General features: G+C 41.9%; 1 protein-coding gene across 1 annotated transcript in view; it reads left to right on the top strand.

Annotated features, from left to right (window-relative positions):
* MTMR10 (myotubularin related protein 10) overlaps positions 1-18,183 on the top strand; it is a 77,871-nt gene that overhangs the window by 28,609 nt on the left and 31,079 nt on the right. The window contains exons 3-5 of the mRNA XM_083183765.1: positions 10,424-10,560; positions 11,391-11,463; positions 12,778-12,920. Of these exons, the coding sequence (XP_083039891.1) occupies positions 10,424-10,560; positions 11,391-11,463; positions 12,778-12,920 (353 nt within the window). The remainder of the gene's footprint in view (positions 1-10,423; positions 10,561-11,390; positions 11,464-12,777; positions 12,921-18,183) is intronic.

Consider the following 18,183-nt stretch of genomic DNA (forward strand, 5'->3'; position numbering starts at 1 on the left):
ACAAAACAGCTTGGTTGTGGGGAGCAGTAGGAATAGCCTTGTTGTTATCATATGCAGCCTCAGAATCCATAGTAGATGTATAAGGAGGTAGGGTATCAGCTTGTGAGTCAAACCTATCTAGGAGTCTCCTAGTCGATGCAGAAATGGCCTGCAGGATCTTCTGTAATGGGGAAACCATAATGGCAGTGCCCAGTGTACAGTGGAGGAACAGCACAGCAAAGATGCAGGGCTCTCGTCGTCGTCAATTCAGGGTGGGATGCAGGATACTGTATTTATCAGTTAACCACCACTTAACATAGGTGTGACACCCACAGGAGAGGAGATATGCAGGGAGGAGCGCGCCAACACCCTCCAGGGGATTCAGCAAGAATGTCCCAGCAACAGGCTAGAGGCAGTAGTACGCTGTAATCACACTGCTCTTTGCAAAGGCCCAAGATGGCGACAGGCACTGATCCTGCGCCGCAACGATATGGCAGCACACCCGCGCGCTCAACCCTCCAAGATCCACCGACCGCTGTGGGGTAGATGTCTGCCGCAGCAGCGCTCCCAGCTCCGGATCACGCTGGCGCTGCCGTCAGGCAAGAATACCGTCAGGTCCGCCGGAGGGGAAGAGACCAAGATGGCGGCCGGCCGCACCAAGAGTATAGGCCCCGTCAGTCGCCTCGAGCTAAGCAGGCCACGCAGGAAAGCGGCGGGAGGCACAGGATGGGCAGGAACTGCTCCGGAGGGTAAGTGGAGGGGGACAGGAGGTCCACGGGCCCCGAGTCAGGATAAAAACCAGGATAATTAGAGGAGCCCACACCTCACACGTCCACTCTCAGATGACGCCAAGCCACGCCCCTATTACCTATGGTTTTATTGATTTGTGTGGTCATAACGATCAATAGCAGTATGGGGTGACTCCGGATAGGCAGAGGTGTCCCATTAAATGGGGGTTTTCATACTTGACTCACAGGGTGCACCGTACAAGATCATATTCTAACTTGTGTGTGTACAGTATATATAGGTTTTTCTGGGTGTTACACAAAATCTGTTAGTTAATTTATTTTATTTATTACCAGTTATTTATATAACACATACATACAGTGGATATTTGGCTGTTCACATCAGTCCCTGTCTCAATGGAGCTTACAATTAGGGATGCCAATACCGGAGCATTTTTTTTCAATCGCGGGATTTGGGATTGAAATATTTATTTATAGAAAAAAAATAAATGCCTTGGGAGCTGGGTGGTGTGGAGCAGACGGGCGTGGGAGTGAGACAGGCTGTGTGGCCAGGGGGTAATGTGCAATGGGGATGAGTGAACGTCTGGAAGTCGGTGTGGCCGTGAATCATGGGTCAGGGAGCAGCGGGGCAGCAGTTTGGCTTGTGCAGCGTGACTACAGACATCATGTCACGCTGCGCAAAGTCACATGCTGGTAACAGGAGAAGCCAGGCCGAGTCTGAGTAGGTGCTCAGACGCTGCCCAGCAATAGACTGCGCATGCGTCTAATACCGAAATCCCGGTTCTGGGGCCAGATCCTACAGTTAATTTTGTTGGAAGCCATTTAACTTACCAGTATAGTTTTGGACTGTGGGAGGAAACCGGTGTTCCAGAGAAAACACATGCGAGCACTGGTAGAATATACAAACTCCAAACAATTAGGTTCAAGGTGGTAATCAAACCCATGATTCAATGCTATGAGGCAGTAATGCTAACCATTACACCATCCATGCTGCCTTATGCTGGCCACACATCAGACCAACTTTCCTCTAACTAACCAACCAACTAGTTGGTTGGATGGAATAAAAACCTGGAACTGGATAGGAGCAAATGTAATTTGTAATTAAGTCATTTGTTTCTCAAACCTGAAAATGGACAACAACTGTCACTCAGACAATGCACTGTAGTTGGACCTATTTGATTTAAACTATTTCACTGAATGTTTTTGTCCATTCTCCTGAGTTTGTGAGCAAATTGCTTATTGGCATTTGCCCTTATACAGTACCAGATTTTCGGTCCAACTAGTTGGATGGTTGAAGGAAAGTTGATATGATGTGTGGCCAGCATTAGTCCCTTGTAGTTGCCATAAATGAATAATTGTGGTATGTTTTTTTCAGATTTCAGAAATGCATGCCAAGTTCTAAGTATAGTAGAAGAGAATTGGCTTGCTTTTGTGGACATTTGTCACATTGTGGGGCAGATGTATTAAGCCTGGCAAAAGAGATAAAGAAGAAGGTGATAACGCATCAGCCAATCAGCTATGACAGTTAGGATTTGATTGGCTGGTGCATTATCCCCTTCTACTTTATCTCTTCACCAGGCTTAATACATCTGCCCCATTATATGAAAGTAGTGGCCCATAGCCAGATACCATTGCGTCTGCAGGATTAGCATTGTCCTGGGCGAGTCTGCTAGATGACCAGTCCCCTTCTATAATCCATCAGACCACTTCTATTATGCCTGTACAAGTCTGTTTACTACTATGCGCAATGCAGCTGGGAAGTGCTCCAATGCCAGAAGGCTGTGTATTACATAAAACACATGTTTTTCATTAAGTGTAAAATGGGGAAGAGAGATTCTGTGGCTGTGTATGCTTGTCTTATGCATGTCTAATAAATGATTACCCATGACTTTAGCAGTGTAACTGCGGCAGGCTGCTTGTGATTGGCAGTTGGCGCAAATCACGCTCTCCTATTACATCCTCCAGCACCTCCGATCACTATACGGTTCTTCTTCTGGCATGTTTTTCTGGGGCCAAACAGGGCACTGTGGTGGTGTGCAGCTGTGATTGTGATATTCTTAGCTTAAATGTTGGATTCTTTATACCTTTTACTGAATATCAGAACATCTGTAAGTTATCATGTAGTTATTCAGAAAAGTGTTTACTGAATTTGTATTGCTTTTTTTTTTTTTTTTCTTGTTCACAAGGTAAGTATTTAATAAGGCAACATTCATATTGTTGAATGTTCGGATGATGACATGGTTACAATTTCCTATTGAAAATGGAAGCAGTACCATTAGGGTGCACATTAACATTATGGCAATAGCAACAGTTATACAATTTATCATCACATGTGTCGTTGTGACACCATTATTATGTATGAATTTCACACAGCATTCTGCTACCTGTTCTAATGACCTTCCTCCCCCCTTTGCAAATAAATTTATTGCTACCTCCTTAGATAGGTACATTGGATGGGAATAGATTACAGCATCTATTATTAAAAAAGCATTCGCTTATTGCTATTTATCTGGTAGGAAAAGAGAATACCAACTCAAATGCTCATCTTGTCGGTTCCTGCCTCATGTTTTTCCTTTCCTCATTAAAACCATTGGACCCTCCTTCAGAGACTGCAGGAAGATGGACAATATGTAATCATTGCTCACTTCTAATTCTTCTACATTTGCAAAATTTGTTTGTACACATTTTTTGTAGACCTTTTTTAATCTCTCTACATTTAGGTAGTAAATTACAGTAGGGACCAGCACTATTGCTATAACTTAATTAGCTCAGATTTCATGCTTTATTATTGTGTTCATAACAATGATCTAATTATATGACTAATATAATTAATGTGATGCTACATCAGGAATTACTAGCGCAATACTAAATAGCTATCTTTCATAATACTATAATTTCTCTCATCTGTTGTCTGATACTGAAGTGTATTTGCTATCTTTGATAAACTTTGTATTGGACTATGTATCGTGTACATTCTCATTCAGTATACCAGTTATATGTAAATCTCTGCAGTGCGTTAGTAACTGAGGAGCAGATTTATTAAGCTCGGTGAAGCGATAAAGTGTCTGGTTTTGGTACTTGTTTCCTAGCACGGCGCCCACGATATTAAGTTGTATCGCATGCAATGCGATTTTAAATTGTATAAGCCCCATTACGATTTTTTATTGTATAAGCACCCTAATGGGTGCTTACAATGTTAAATGCACCCCCATGCCACCCCACCCCCATCAACGCCAACCCGAAGCGTGGCGAGGGGAGGCGGTACGCGTCCTCCGACCTTTTCATACCTCCACTATCCACGTCGGTGTGGAGTGGATTTTTTATAGTGTGGCGAGCCACCGAGCCCGAAGCGCGGCGAGCGCATGCGTATTACTGTACATGTATTCCGCGTCCCTTCACGGGGCTCGCAACGCTTCTGGCTCGCTGCGCTTGCCGCACTATATACAATCAACTCCACGCGGACGTGGATAGTGGGGGTATGAAAAAGGTCGGAGGACGCGTACTGAATGAAACTGAAACTGAAAAGCAGAAGTACACCTGAAGTTGAAACCCGTCCTCTCTCTCATTTGTATCAACAATACTGCCATACTTTATTGCTATGCCAATCTTGTCTGATCTTTGAAGCCAAACAGTGATGAGCCTTGTCAGTACTTATGATATAACTACTACTGATGCAGCAGCCAGAGCAGGTCTCCAAATTTCCACCTACCCAACCACAGCAGAGTATGAGCCGCTGTAGCAGGTACAGTAATTCTCCAACAATTCACCTACCCTTGCAAACCAAAGCAGGGCAGAAGCCGCTGTAGCAGCCAGATCAAGTCTCCAACTATCAACCTACCCTTGCCAACCACAGCAGGGCAGAAGCTGCTGCAGCATTTACAGAAGGTCCCAAAAACCCCAATGAATAAGCAAACTATCAAGAGAAAAGAACTGACTGGGGATTGATCTCACATGGATTTCACAACAATATCTACAATGTTAGATTTACAGACCACTCTGTAGATGAGTCTCTAATTATTTTCAGTTTGTCAAAAGGTTTGTAAAGTGAAAATGTTTTTCATTGAACGGACCCTTTATAGGCTTTTAAGGGTCCACTTAAGGGAGTCTGTTTATTGTGTTTTCAGAAAGTCATAAGCTTTCCAATGGCATATCACAATGCATGAAAACAGAAATAGCATGGACCCTTATGACCACACCCTTAAGGGATCGTCAGATTAAACCGACCTTCGAATTTAGATTGTCCCTTAAAATGATAAGGTAGTGTGCAAAGTTTGAAGACTATTAGTTAAAGCATTTGAGAGTAATTGTGGAACATATACATACATACATACATACATACACACACACACACACACACACACACACACACACACACACACACACACACACGAACATCGTATGTAGATTAGAATAATATAAAGACTGCACAATATTAATATCAAAATCAAGTGAGACGTGAGCAGAATAGAAAAAGAAGTGTGTGTGATATAAAATCACCGGTGGCGGGCTGTCAGTAAACTGTTCAATTATTCATAAATTTATCAAATAAAGGTTTTATCCCTCTGGCAACGTATTTCATTCCTATCAACTTGAGTGTTATAATAAAATGTGGGTAGTTATAATGTTTAGGTACAATATTGCGTCTCTGAATGGAGCTTGCAAGGATTATTTTTATACATTCAATGATACATTCAGAATGACACTGTTATAATGTCTTAATATAATACTGGGTATATGGTGAATAGAACTTGTGTAGCTGCAGTTTACACTTAATAAGTAAATGTGGATGTCAATCTATAATATCAAGTCACACCGTTTCAATGTAGAATGTAATCTCACATTTAAATACATTTTGAGCCCTCTACTGCTGATTTTAGAGGTTTAATCACCATATTGTACACCGATCTATTACTTTTGTTAGTAAATGAGGATAAATAAAGAAGTGGACCAAAGCATGTAAGCGAGTGAAGGTGATCGTGGTTGATTTTAAAAACAGTTTTAGAGGATAACAATTGAATTCAGGTCTTTAAAAAATTTTGGTTCAGCTTTTCAGCTGCCAAAAGTAATATTTTACTAACTTTGTAGAGCTGTTTTTGTCTACATGCCGTTGAGTCCCATATACTCAGTACCCATATTCAGAAGCTACTGAGCTTTGCACTTACTGCTACTTAAGTACGTTAGTGGCTCAACGTTTGAAAGGCATGTTTGTTGTGTAACATTACACTGGTCCGTCACCAGCCTCTTTTCTGGCTTTCCGTTGCCTAGAAACACTGTAAACTCTGAATATGCTTTAATTCCATATAAATTATGTCATAGGAATGTGTTGCAGGAGAAGATGAGTCACAACCATTATAGGGGCACATGATTTTCGGTGAACTGCAAGGATCTCTGTAATAGTTTTAAAATAATTATTAACAATAAAGTTATCATTTTCTTTGTTCCTGCCCAAGTCCTGGTTTCCATATCAAATATGTGCAGAAAAATCTAACTTGTGTATCCCTCGTAATTAAATGAATCACTTATTTTGTTCTGGGATCCTGTACACTGGGCCAAGGTCACACAATGAATTGTGTGTTCCTGGGCCTCTCACAATGTGGAATGTTGCTGGCACAGTCTTGTTAGGGATGACTAACAATTCATGCATGTGTCAGCCTTTTTGCGTGCCAAGCAGCTAGGAATTTTAGTGAGTTCCTTTAACAAGAGCAAGGTTTGTTTCCCCATGGTTACATGTTAGCAGTGCTCATGTTTGTCCTGTTGGCAGATATGCAGTAGTACCTTTGCTGCAGAGGTGGTACATATTAATTAGGTAGGTGGTTTCCATTTAAACACTAACAGTACTCCATGCAACCAAACCTACACACTTTAAATAGGTGGGTTACAGACTTGGGTTGGTATACAATCCCGGGTCACGACTGTTGGTATGTCCCGACAGCCGTGGCCCTGGCCCGTTTTGGGTTTTGCTTGCCTGTATATCGGCAGGTGGGATTCAATGTCCATCCTGCTGATCGCCAAAAAGGGGGCGTGTCCATGTAAACGGCCATGGAGTGTCAAGATACGGCCGCAATCGCGACCATTCAAGGTCGTTCTTGGCAAAACAGGGCCCAACCGCTTTTAAAGTTGTGCCCGTTCTGTCGCTCTGCCTCTTTTTTAATGCTGTCGGGAAAGACATTTAATAGGTACATTTACTAAGATGAAAGTTCTATTGAAGATGGGATGTTGCCCATTGCAACCAATCAGATTCTATCTATTGCATGGTGAAAAGGCGTGGGTAAAAAATTACTAAAAAATGGGCATAAGCTCCCGCAATTTTGCAAGATGATGGGCGTTTGGTGATGCACGCGTTTTTTTTTTTTGCTACTTTTGATTAAATAGGGCGGCTCGAAAATTCACCCTAAAATACTGCAAAAATGTGTTTATGTGAATATATTTTACATTATGTACAATCTACATCTGTGTGATTCTGCTGGTGCTTATGACATGCATTAATAACTCCCTCCACTGTTTAGTAAATTCTGTGCCGCATTGGCTCGATTACAGTATCCTCGTTGTTGTTGTTGTTACTACAAGTTAAATGCCGTGACTGCGGATCACAGCCTGGGACACGTTGTTACCATTTTGTATAAGCAGAACAATGTGTGCCACTGATGAGTGGAGACTGGAAAGATTCTGTTCTGTACAAGAACTATGCAGGCTCTTGGCCATTTTGTAACCCATATATTTGCGAGTGTAAGTACATACTGCCAATGTATCCTAAAATATTACAGTATTCAAGCTTATAAGGATACTTGGAATTTAATTTCCTGTGCTGAAACCAAAATGGACATTTGTTTTCAAGTTTTCCATTTAATGGCCTAAGGGGTTTTACAGAAATAGAACACTCTATAGTACTTCAATATATGAGAAGAACATTAGTAAGTATATAGGATCAGAGTCCATCTAGGCAATGAGAACCCTGTAATCTGCATAGGACAGAAACATACAAATTGGTTGGAACCTAGAAGGTATTTAGGTGCAGCCGCATTTGGTGGCTGGCACAAGGGACTTTGTACAGTGTATGAAGCATGGTCTAGGTCACTGCAATATTGATATTGTCCTACGTTATGGTGTCTTCCATTGGGTAAGCATTCTCTATGCATATTCAGAGGCCATGATCCCACATAACCATGCCTCTTCTCGTTGGGCAGCACTGTATGTGGTAATATTAGTAAAAGCCATGGATATTTTTTAGTTGTTAGGTGCGATAAAAATCTGCCACAAAACTTGATTTATTAAGTATTCAATGTTCTGAAAAATACATTGTGTAGCTGTCACTGTAGGACAGGACAGTTTCTGCATATATTTTAAGTTAGTGTTACTAATCTGTCACACTCCTCACAGAGGACCTACAACAGGCATGTCCAAACTATGGCCCTCCAACTGTTGTCAAACTACAAGTCCCATCATGCTTTGCCACAGTTTTGCGATTAAGGAATGCTAAAACTATTGCAAGGTATTCTGGGATGTGTAGTTTCACAACAGCTGGAGGGCCATAGTTTGGACATGCCTGACTTACAAGCAGGCATGTCCAAACTGTGGCCCTCCAGCTGTTGTGAAATCACACAACCCAGCATGCCTTGTCATAGTTTTAGCAGTCCTTAATAGCAAAAATGTGGTACGGCATGATGGGACTTGTAGTTTCACAACAGATGGAGAGCCATAGTTTTGTCATGCCTGACCTACAGTATATGGCGTCTGCAATGTGTTTCTATTCTTACAAGAATGTACTTCCACCATCTCATATAGGGGGAGATTTTCTAAGCTAAAAATGCGGTAAAAACCCTGTTATCGGGGTATTTACCACATTTTGGGATGCTCTAAGCATCCCCCGCCGGGTTACCGCGGGGGGGCATCGCCAGAAAAATCTGGCGATGCCCCATAGAAGCCTTTGGGCTTCTACCACATCCCACCGCCGCCCTGCATCGCCCCCTCACCTGTGTCCGGGCAGCACAGAGCTGTGCTGCCCGGACCTGTGACCTCCTCCCTGCACTGATCCTCTTCTGGATGCAGGGAGGAGGAGAGCCCGGCGCAGCAGCAGCAGCGCCGGGTGTGGGAGGGATGGGGGAGCCACCGGGATCTGCTGGGACCCGGCGACTCTCACCGCAAAGAACCGCTCTTAACGCAAGATCTGTCCTTTGCTATAATTATCGCATATGTTAGAACATATGCGATAATTATAATTGCGAAGGGGGTCAGACCGTTTTAGAGAATCTCCCCCATAGAGTTGAATTTAAAAGATTACAGATTTATTTGCATACTAAAGCTGCTAGTGCAAAATAGAAAATCTAGAATGAAATATGTAAAAGTGGCAACGAGGGCAACCATTGATATTGTAGGTATCATTTATGTATTGTATTCCAAGAAGTGATAAACTCTACACCTACTGCTGTAATAGCCTGCACTCTGCATTTGTAAATCACATACAGAATAAATGCATAATCCATTGAACAATACGGTTTAGGCTAGAAAGTGTACAGATCAAGACGTTCATCTCTGTAATATGTATGTAATCATCAATCCATCCCAAACACAATTCGATTTGGACAGATCTGTGTAATCTTGCTTGCACAGTGTTTTGCACTATTTATCTATGTGATTTCAATGCTGCAGGGCTGCACATCGAGATTGGATCGAAATCTAATGCGTTCAATTTAATTTGGCTTATAGACGCAAAATCGAATAGAAAAATAGACCAACTTGAATAGTGTATACGAGACAATACATTTTTATGTTGAGAATAATTTTGTTTTTTATCAATTTATTTTACATCAAACCAGATTAAAAGTACTCTCTAACCAGATTAAAAATAGGGGATTTATTTACTCGATTGATGATGGTTTTCTGGGGCTGAACATACATTTGCTTACACATGGTGCTTGATATTAATGTTAGCAGATGTGCACGTTCGCTTTGGATGCACAACATCGAGTCGACTTCTTTTAGGACAAATAGCCCTAGGTGTAGATCTTATAAAGCTCTCAGTTGGCAGAGGTTAAGTGGGTTATGAATCACCCTGTGTTTGTAACACTAATCTTTAAACACAGACTGATTAAAATTGATGCGCTAATATTGGGTGTACAATTTTTCTAACCTTAAGAAAGGTTTTCATAGCCTGACGGGAAGCACTGGCTTCTGTGCCAAGTGCAAGCATTTGTCTTCATCAATAATTCATGTTGGGATTCTGAGTGGAACTCTGCAATGTCCTTCAGTTATATTATTAGAGAGATGGTAATATAAATAGATGCAGATATTCACCTTAAGAAAAGTGACTGCTGATTTATCCTCGTTACTTCCTGTAGTCTTTATTTACATCTTCACGTGACCAGATGACCACACAAAATCCAAATCTTCTTACAGGGAATGCAAATATATGCATACATTTATTTTGTTGACCGTAAAAAAGTTGACAACATATTATTGACATGATTAAATTGTTGACTCCTTCAAAATGTTGACACAGCCCAAATATGACACCACAATCAAAAGGTTGAAAAAAGATATCTTCATGTAGGTTGTCGACATTTTGTACCTGTCAGCATTGTGCCTAGATAATTGAATATGGAAACTGATATGTTTTGCTGTTATCTTGATTCAGATTTGTGTATTAGTTGTCGCTCATTGTATTGCCACTTTTATTAATTATTACAATTCTCCCTACTTAGGTGAAATTGTGGTAAACGAAGTGAATTTTGTCAGAAAATGTATTGCGTCTGATACAAGCCTCTATGACCTGTGGGGGAAGCTGGTTTGCACCAACTTTAAGATTTCATTTATTACAGATAATCTTCTGCCATTCCAGGTATGTACACGGTATATATTAGATATTACAGTTTAATTATTGCTTTATGCTGGCCCCACCAGCATCACTTTCACGCCCTGACTTTGCACTTTTAAAAAGGTTACAGTGTGTGGCCACAGGCATCCTTTAGATTTAAGAGCGTAAGCACACCATCTTAGTTATATGTTAACCTAACTTTCCACTGCACCTCTATTAAAAGTAGTTTTACCTTCACACTACATTACAGACCGCTGAAGCACCTCCCCACTCATTAATATAGGGTACTAAATGACTATGATGGAGGAATAAAAATCTAAAGCTGGCCAAACATCTACAGATCGATTTGTCAGATTGGACTGGTTGGAACAAAATCCTGGTAATGGATGTTTGCAAATGACCATGGACCATTTGCTTTGAAATGCTGGAAAACTGCCAAAAGCTGTCGTTCAGATATTGCCAGGTTTTTGTTCCAATCAGCCCAATCTGACCATCGATCTGTAGATGTATGGGGCCCATAAAATAAATTTACAATCGATTGAGGTGATGCATGGGCAATTTTGTTTGGAAAATAACTGCAAATAGCTGAAACCAATCGATAATGTATGGGCGCAGATAGATTGGGGAATCTTTAATACAGGGGGGAGGGAAATCACAGAATCTGTGAAACAGTAAATTGTGATTGCTGATGTTTGGGTGCTTTTACACAAAGATATATGTGTATCCGGTATGGTAAAACACTTGCTATATAATGAGAGGTTATTGTGGGATTTCTGCTTTGAGTTTAATATGTAATTTACATGGTTTATTAAATTACATGGCCATAAATTAATCCTTGTTTTTTTGCTTTCTAGAAATTCCACTATAAAAACCGCCTACTGGGTGAACATGATGTTCCACTAACGTGTATAGAGCAAATTGTTGTAGGTATGTATTGAGGCAAAGATACAAAATATTATTGGAAAGATGATTCAGTACAGTTTTAGTTGTCATGGCTTATTGCAGTCCTTGATATAATCTATTTGTAAAAGCCTCTCTCCCCTTACTGAGCTCATGAGAAGGTATGCAGTCATTGTGAATGCTGCCATTAGCCGGACCGACTTCTAAATCCCGACTGCCAGGATACCGAACGAAGATATGCAAGGTGGATTAGGGGTAGGTCAGGAAAGGGCGTGGGTATGTTTAGACCGTAGGGGAGGACTTAGGGTTAGACTACTGGGGGAAGGGGGGTTGCAGATGGTTGGGGTAGGATCCTTGGATGGAGGGTTAGGCACTTAGAAGGGGGATTAGGATTTGGTGCCGAAGTACGGTTTAGGGTAGGACACTAGCTGGAAGGGTTAGGGGAAGGACACGGGGAAGGTAATTGCACTTATGTGACCTCTGTCTAGATTGCCGCCATCGGGGTATCGGCATCAGTATTTTGACTGCTGGCATCTTAACTGATGGTCATCCGTATGTATCGCTATTGCTATTATATGTAGCTACCTCCTTTTTCTATGCTTGTACTGAGACATCAACGTATAGATTGTGCCGTGGTAATGTAATTCATAGTGCTGTGTTTTTAATTGCTAATATACAACCGTAGGAATGTCAATATCCCATATTCACAGCGGGTATATTTACATCATCATGAGCCTGTGTATTCGTATAGCAGCTAGCGCAGATACTAAACCCGATGCTCGCATACTTCTCTGTATTTTCCAAAACTACTACTCTTGCATGTCAGATTTCAGACAAAACTAGGGCTATGTGGGTGATTTTGACTTGCTTTTGTCATGTATATATCTATATCGGCTGTTGCAGAATCGCCAATCCCCATGTTTTAACTTTAAATTGTATTATTTTGCTTGTGTTGGAAATAATTGCAACATACTAAATTTTCATTTTTAATTCCATGTTAAGTTTTATGAGTGTGATACAAATGAACAAACAAATGGTATTTATTGTCTTTCTACGCTTGTGCAAAAAGTTTTTCTTAGTTAGTTATGGTTCTTCTTACACTTCCTGTGAGGTTTCCCATTTCTCTATGATAGTATCTGGTCCTCATGCACTTTCTATTTCTCTCAAAATGTGTGTTATCTCTTGGTCTTGTCTCTGTAGTTTTTTAAATGTAGTTTGGTAATGGAAAACAAGTGCCCGTGGTTTCACAGGTTTTGCCATAAACATTGAACTGGAGATTTATGTTGCAGGTAAAATCAAACTTTGCATACAGTAGTAATTTTGTCTTGCTATTTCTTTCAGTAAATGACACAAAGAGAAAGCAGAAGATCCTCTCCTCCAATAAGAAACTGAAATTTAACCCCACAGAATTAATTATTTACTGTAAAGACTTCCGCATACTTCGATTCCGCTTTGATGAATCCGGACCTGAAAGTGCAAAAAAGGTGAAGTAGCCTGAAAAAGCGGCTTTCCATTGCTATAGCACTGAATACATGCTCTTTGCTTCTCTCAGCTGTGTATCCATTCATTTGTTTCGTGACACTGGAGGTTATCCATTCTAGAAGCTTCCAGAAGCAGTAGCATGCTGTAACACCTGTACTTTTTTTTGTAAGAGATTGCTTATACATAGTGACACAAAGGGGTACTGTAAGATTATTATTTTTTCACTAAATGTTTTTTTGCCTTGTAATGATTTAGAATTGTATGTAATTTTGTTGATTAGCATCATGGTTAAATATACATTGAGCGTACGAGAAGATTCTAAGTCATCAAGTTATTGCCCTATGAATATTTGGCTTGTCAGTCCATTAGGTTTACAACCTTAAACTGCATGATCACACAATTTTGTTTTATAAATCATATTCCAGACCACGCTAAGCAACCTATACAAATGGAGCAATTTTACTGTGGAGTTGTCTCCCCTGTACTGGCCAAATTGCTATTTACCCTTACCCTTAACTCCCAACATGACCCATTCCAGGAGGGAAAAAATGCTCTGCTCCTGGACTTCCTTGCCAGTTGCAGTTGCAGAGGTGGGGCTGCACCACTGTCGCAAATACAAATAGGGGAGATACACCTGCCAGTGAGTCCGGACTGTGCTGTTTAGGGTGGCATTTGGTGGGGCTCCCCTATCTGAATTTTAGACTGTGCTGCAGCCCTGCAACTGCCACTGGCATGGATGTCCAGAAACAGAGCATCTTGTCCCTCCTGGAATGGGTCATGTTGGGAGGTATGCTTACCTTCACCCTATCTCCAGTACTTCCTGCCCCAACTCCATTCTTTATCCATCTGCTGTCTACCCTTATCACCCTTCCTACCCCCAATAGGACTTTACCCTAAGCCCCTCATTGCTCCACAGTAACCTCCTGCTGCTATCTTCCCTTATCCCCCCTTCACATCATCCCTGCCTCAACATCCAGCTCTATCCCAACTGCTAACTGCCCCAAGTACTACCCAAGCTGCCACCTGACCTCATCTCCAGCACTGCCCCAACTTTTGCCTATACTGTACTTACCCTTAAGTACCCCCAACACTGCCTTGTCCTGCATGTGGGGTGGTCTCAAACTATATTGGGAGCTCAAAAGCATAAGATGTCATATATTTACAGTATATTCTCAAAAATTATAGGTAGTATCTGATTAATTGTTATCGGCAACTTCTCCACTCCTCCTCATATAGCCAGTTTGATGCATCTCCCCCAAAATATTTTAATGCACCCATAAGGGCATATTCGATTTTGGTGCCATTTTTTTTTTTTTTTAACTTTTTATTTATAGAGTGTGAAAATACATGACAAGAGCAGAATGACATATAGATATGTTAATCAGAAGTAGTTTCACAGTATTTTTTACAGTTTTTCCACAATCAAATATAGCGTTATATCAAAACAATCATCAGGTTAGATAGTATACATTGATTGGGATTATAAGGGGTGGGTGTCGGGGTATACAAGGAAGGAAAAAAAGGGGGGGGAGAGAAGGGAATAGTGGGGGGGTACCTCAGGGTGTTTCTGTGTTGAGGGGTGATAGTACGTTGAGTTGTTTAGTCCATATTCGTTTGGGTATCTGTAGAGTGTGGGGCCATCCGTGAGGTCCACGGGGTCCATACTGTATCAAATTTATGGGAGCATTCATGTAGATAATAAGTTATTTTTCCCATGTGGGCGATGTACCAGATGTAGTTGATTAGTAGTGCTAGAGGAGGTGTGACGGGGGACTTCCATTGCTTTGCAATGGTCATTCTGGCTGCTGCCAATATGTGCGATAATAATTTGTTCATGGGAGGGTCTAACTCTTTAAATGGGCGGGCTAATAGAAATGTCCATGGGTCAAGGGGAAAAGTCAGACCGGACAAGGAGTGCATGAGGTCACGAACCTCCTGCCAGAATGGGACAATCCTGGGACAGGTCCACCAGATGTGCAGGAGTGAGCCCCTCTGACCACAGCTGCGCCAGCAGTTAGGGGTGGCCGATGGGAACATCTTAGAGAGTCTTTCTGGGGTAAGATACCATCTGTAGTATACTTTATATGTGGTCTCTTTGATGTGGGTAGATATTGAGCTTTTGGCTATGCTCTCGCGAATTTCGTCCCAACAGTTTTCATCTGGTGGAGAGCCCAGGTCTCTCTCCCATTCACCTTCATGGCGGGTCTGTGTGGGGGCAGTTGTGTCGATCAGTATTTGGTATATCTGTGAGATCATACCCTTGGAAAGGGGGTTAGATGAGCATAGTTTTTCAAAAGGAGTCATATCTCGAAGTGAGTCCGTACTTGATAGTGATGTAAGGAAGTGGCGAATTTGGAAGAATTCAAACATAGGGGGGGCTAGAGTGGGGTATTTGTTTTTAATTTCCTCTAGGGAGAGCCATGAGTTTTGCTTTGAGAGGTCAGCGACATAGCGGATATTGGATTTAATCCACGTTGTGAAAGTTAGCGGGGAAGTACCTGGGGGGAAAGCTGGATTATCCCAGAGGGGGGTGAGTGGAGAAGGGTATGAAGAGAGTTTGTATTTGTCTAAGGCCCTATTCCACAGAGTGAGGTGAAATTTCAGCGAAGGTATAGAGCTGACCAGGGTAGCTCTTTGTGGTTTTTTAAGGCTCCACAAAGAAGAAAGGGATCTAAGGCCTAAATATTGTGACTCTATGTCTATCCATGCGATTGAGCCTGGTGATGCAAAGGACGAAACGATTTGGCTCAGATGTGATGACAAGAAGTAATATTTTATATCTGGGAGTCCCCTGCCTCCTCCAGCTCTAGGTAGTTTGAGGGTGCTAAAGGCTATTCTAGGGGGCTTATCATTCCATATGAATTTGGAGATTAAGGTTTGAATATTTCTTAGTGTCTGGTACGGAATTTTAATTGGGAGGGTCTGGAAGAGATATAGGAATTGTGGAACAATGATCATTTTAGTGGCTGATATTCTCCCAAACCATGAGATGATGTTTGATCTCCAGTTTTTGAGTTCTTGTTTAATTTTATTTAGGAGGGGAGGTAGATTTTCTTTGTAGAGGAGGTCATATTTGGAGGTTATGTGTACCCCGAGATATTTCACTTTGTTGGCTTTCCAGTTAAATTGATATGAGGAGAGTAGGGAGGTTTTAATAGAGGGGGGGGTATGTAGAAGCATTGCTTCTGATTTGGAGAAGTTTATTTTATATCCTGACAGGGAGCCATATTCATTAATGATCTCATATAGGGCTGGTAGAGATGTCTGAGGGTGGGTTAGGGACAGTAGGACGTCGTCGGCGAAAAGTGAGATTTTATATTGACGGGTTCCCACTCTCACTCCCTCGACCCTCTCTGAGAGTCTGATCCTGGCCGCTAGGGGTTCGATCACTAGGGCAAATATGAGGGGCGAGAGTGGGCACCCTTGTCTGGTTCCGTTTGAAAGAGAGAAGGGGCCCGAAAGGGTTCCATTTGTAAGGATGCGAGCAGATGGGGCCGTATACAAAGCTGAGATTGCGGTAAGAAATTCCGCCGATAGGCCGTAGGCGCGGAGGGTCTGAAATAGGAAAGGCCATGATATTCGGTCAAACGCCTTCTCGGCATCTAATGAGAGAATTATAGAAGGGGTCTGTCTATTATTAATGATCTGAATGAGATCGATAGTCCTCCTTGTGTTATCCCTGGCCTGACGACCCGGAATAAAGCCTACCTGGTCGTAGTGGATCAGGCCAGGGAGAACAATGCTGAGGCGAGAGGCAAGTACTCTAGCGTATAATTTAATATCATTATTTAGAAGAGATATAGGTCTATAGCTTGCACATTCAGAGGGGTCTTTGCCTTCTTTGTGTATTACTATTATTCTGGCCTCTAGCATCGTTTTGGGTAGTTGGGCACCATGGAGGACTGCGTTGAATGCCTTTTTAATATAGGGGATCAGGATATTAGCGAATTTCTTATAATAGGCCGCTGAAAACCCATCTGGGCCAGGTGCCTTGGATGGTTTTTGGGCCTTTAGAGCTCTTAGAATTTCCTCCTCTGTAATATCCTGATTCAGTTGTGCTGCGGCTTGTTCTGATAGTTTGGGCAAGTTAGCTTTTTGTAGAAAGTCAGACATCATCTCAGTGGTGGGGGTTGGGGTCTTTGGGTCTTTGTTCAAGTTATAAAGGTTATAATAGAAGTTCTGGAATTCTTGGTTGATGGAGTTGGGGGAATGGGTCGGAGTGCCATTTTTGGTTTTGATAGTTAGGATGTTGTTCTGAGAGCGTTGGGATCTGAGTCTCGAGGCAAGCAGTTTATCTGCTTTGTCGCCCTTCTCGTAGAACGTCTGCTTCAGTTTTTGAAGTGTTTTAGCTGTGCGTTCCAAGAGAAGGAGCGACACCGCTGCTCTGGCTTTGGAAAGAAGGTCAAGATTCTGCTGGGAGGGAGAGAGTTTATGTTGTTGTTCTAGGGTTTGGAGCTTAGCTGTTAGGCTGTTGAGATGTGCGCTTATGGATTTTCTATGTCTAGAGGCCATGTTTATAAGATGACCTCGCAGTACCGCCTTATGGGCTTCCCAGAGAGTCAGCGGGGATGTCTCTGGAAGGTCGTTAATTTGGAAATATTCAAGGAGTTGGTCTTTGATTTGGTTGGTGAGCCCTATATCGTGGAGAAGAGAATCATTCATTCTCCATGTAGAGGCTGTTGGGCGGGAGTGCATTGTGGTGATTGTTGTGGAGATAGGGCAGTGATCAGACCAAATCATAGGGTGGATGTGTGCTTCTTGGATTTTGGGTGTCAGGTCCCTGCTCAGAAGGATCATATCAATGCGGGAGTAGGTTTTGTGGACGGAGGAGAAAAATGTATAGTCCCTAGTTACAGGGTTTATAATGCGGTAGGAGTCAATTTGGTGCCATTTTTATATTTCTTACCAGTGTATTTGAATTTCCCTTGGGCAGTCTGTTCAAAACATTATAGTAACTGGGCTGTGTTGAACTGTGAGCACCTGTTATTAAGATAGTGTAAGGATCTGTATTTCAGCCAATTGCCTTTCTGGAATACACTTTATTTCCCAGCTTCATGTAAGACTTACTCACTGATTAGTAAAATCTGTGTTTGGCTCCTGGAAATTGTGTAAGAGATTTCCTCTGGCAAATGAATAATGCTCAATTACTCATTCCAGCCAACCAAATCAGTGCTTTGGAGTTCAGGAAAGGGTGAACAACAGAATTACTCATCTTCCTAAAATACCTCATGGCATGGCTTTTCTGAATCACTGTATAACCTGGAT

Source organism: Crinia signifera, chromosome 4 (genome assembly GCF_055691185.1).
Source record: "Crinia signifera chromosome 4, ASM5569118v1, whole genome shotgun sequence".
Taxonomy (NCBI): domain Eukaryota; kingdom Metazoa; phylum Chordata; class Amphibia; order Anura; family Myobatrachidae; genus Crinia; species Crinia signifera.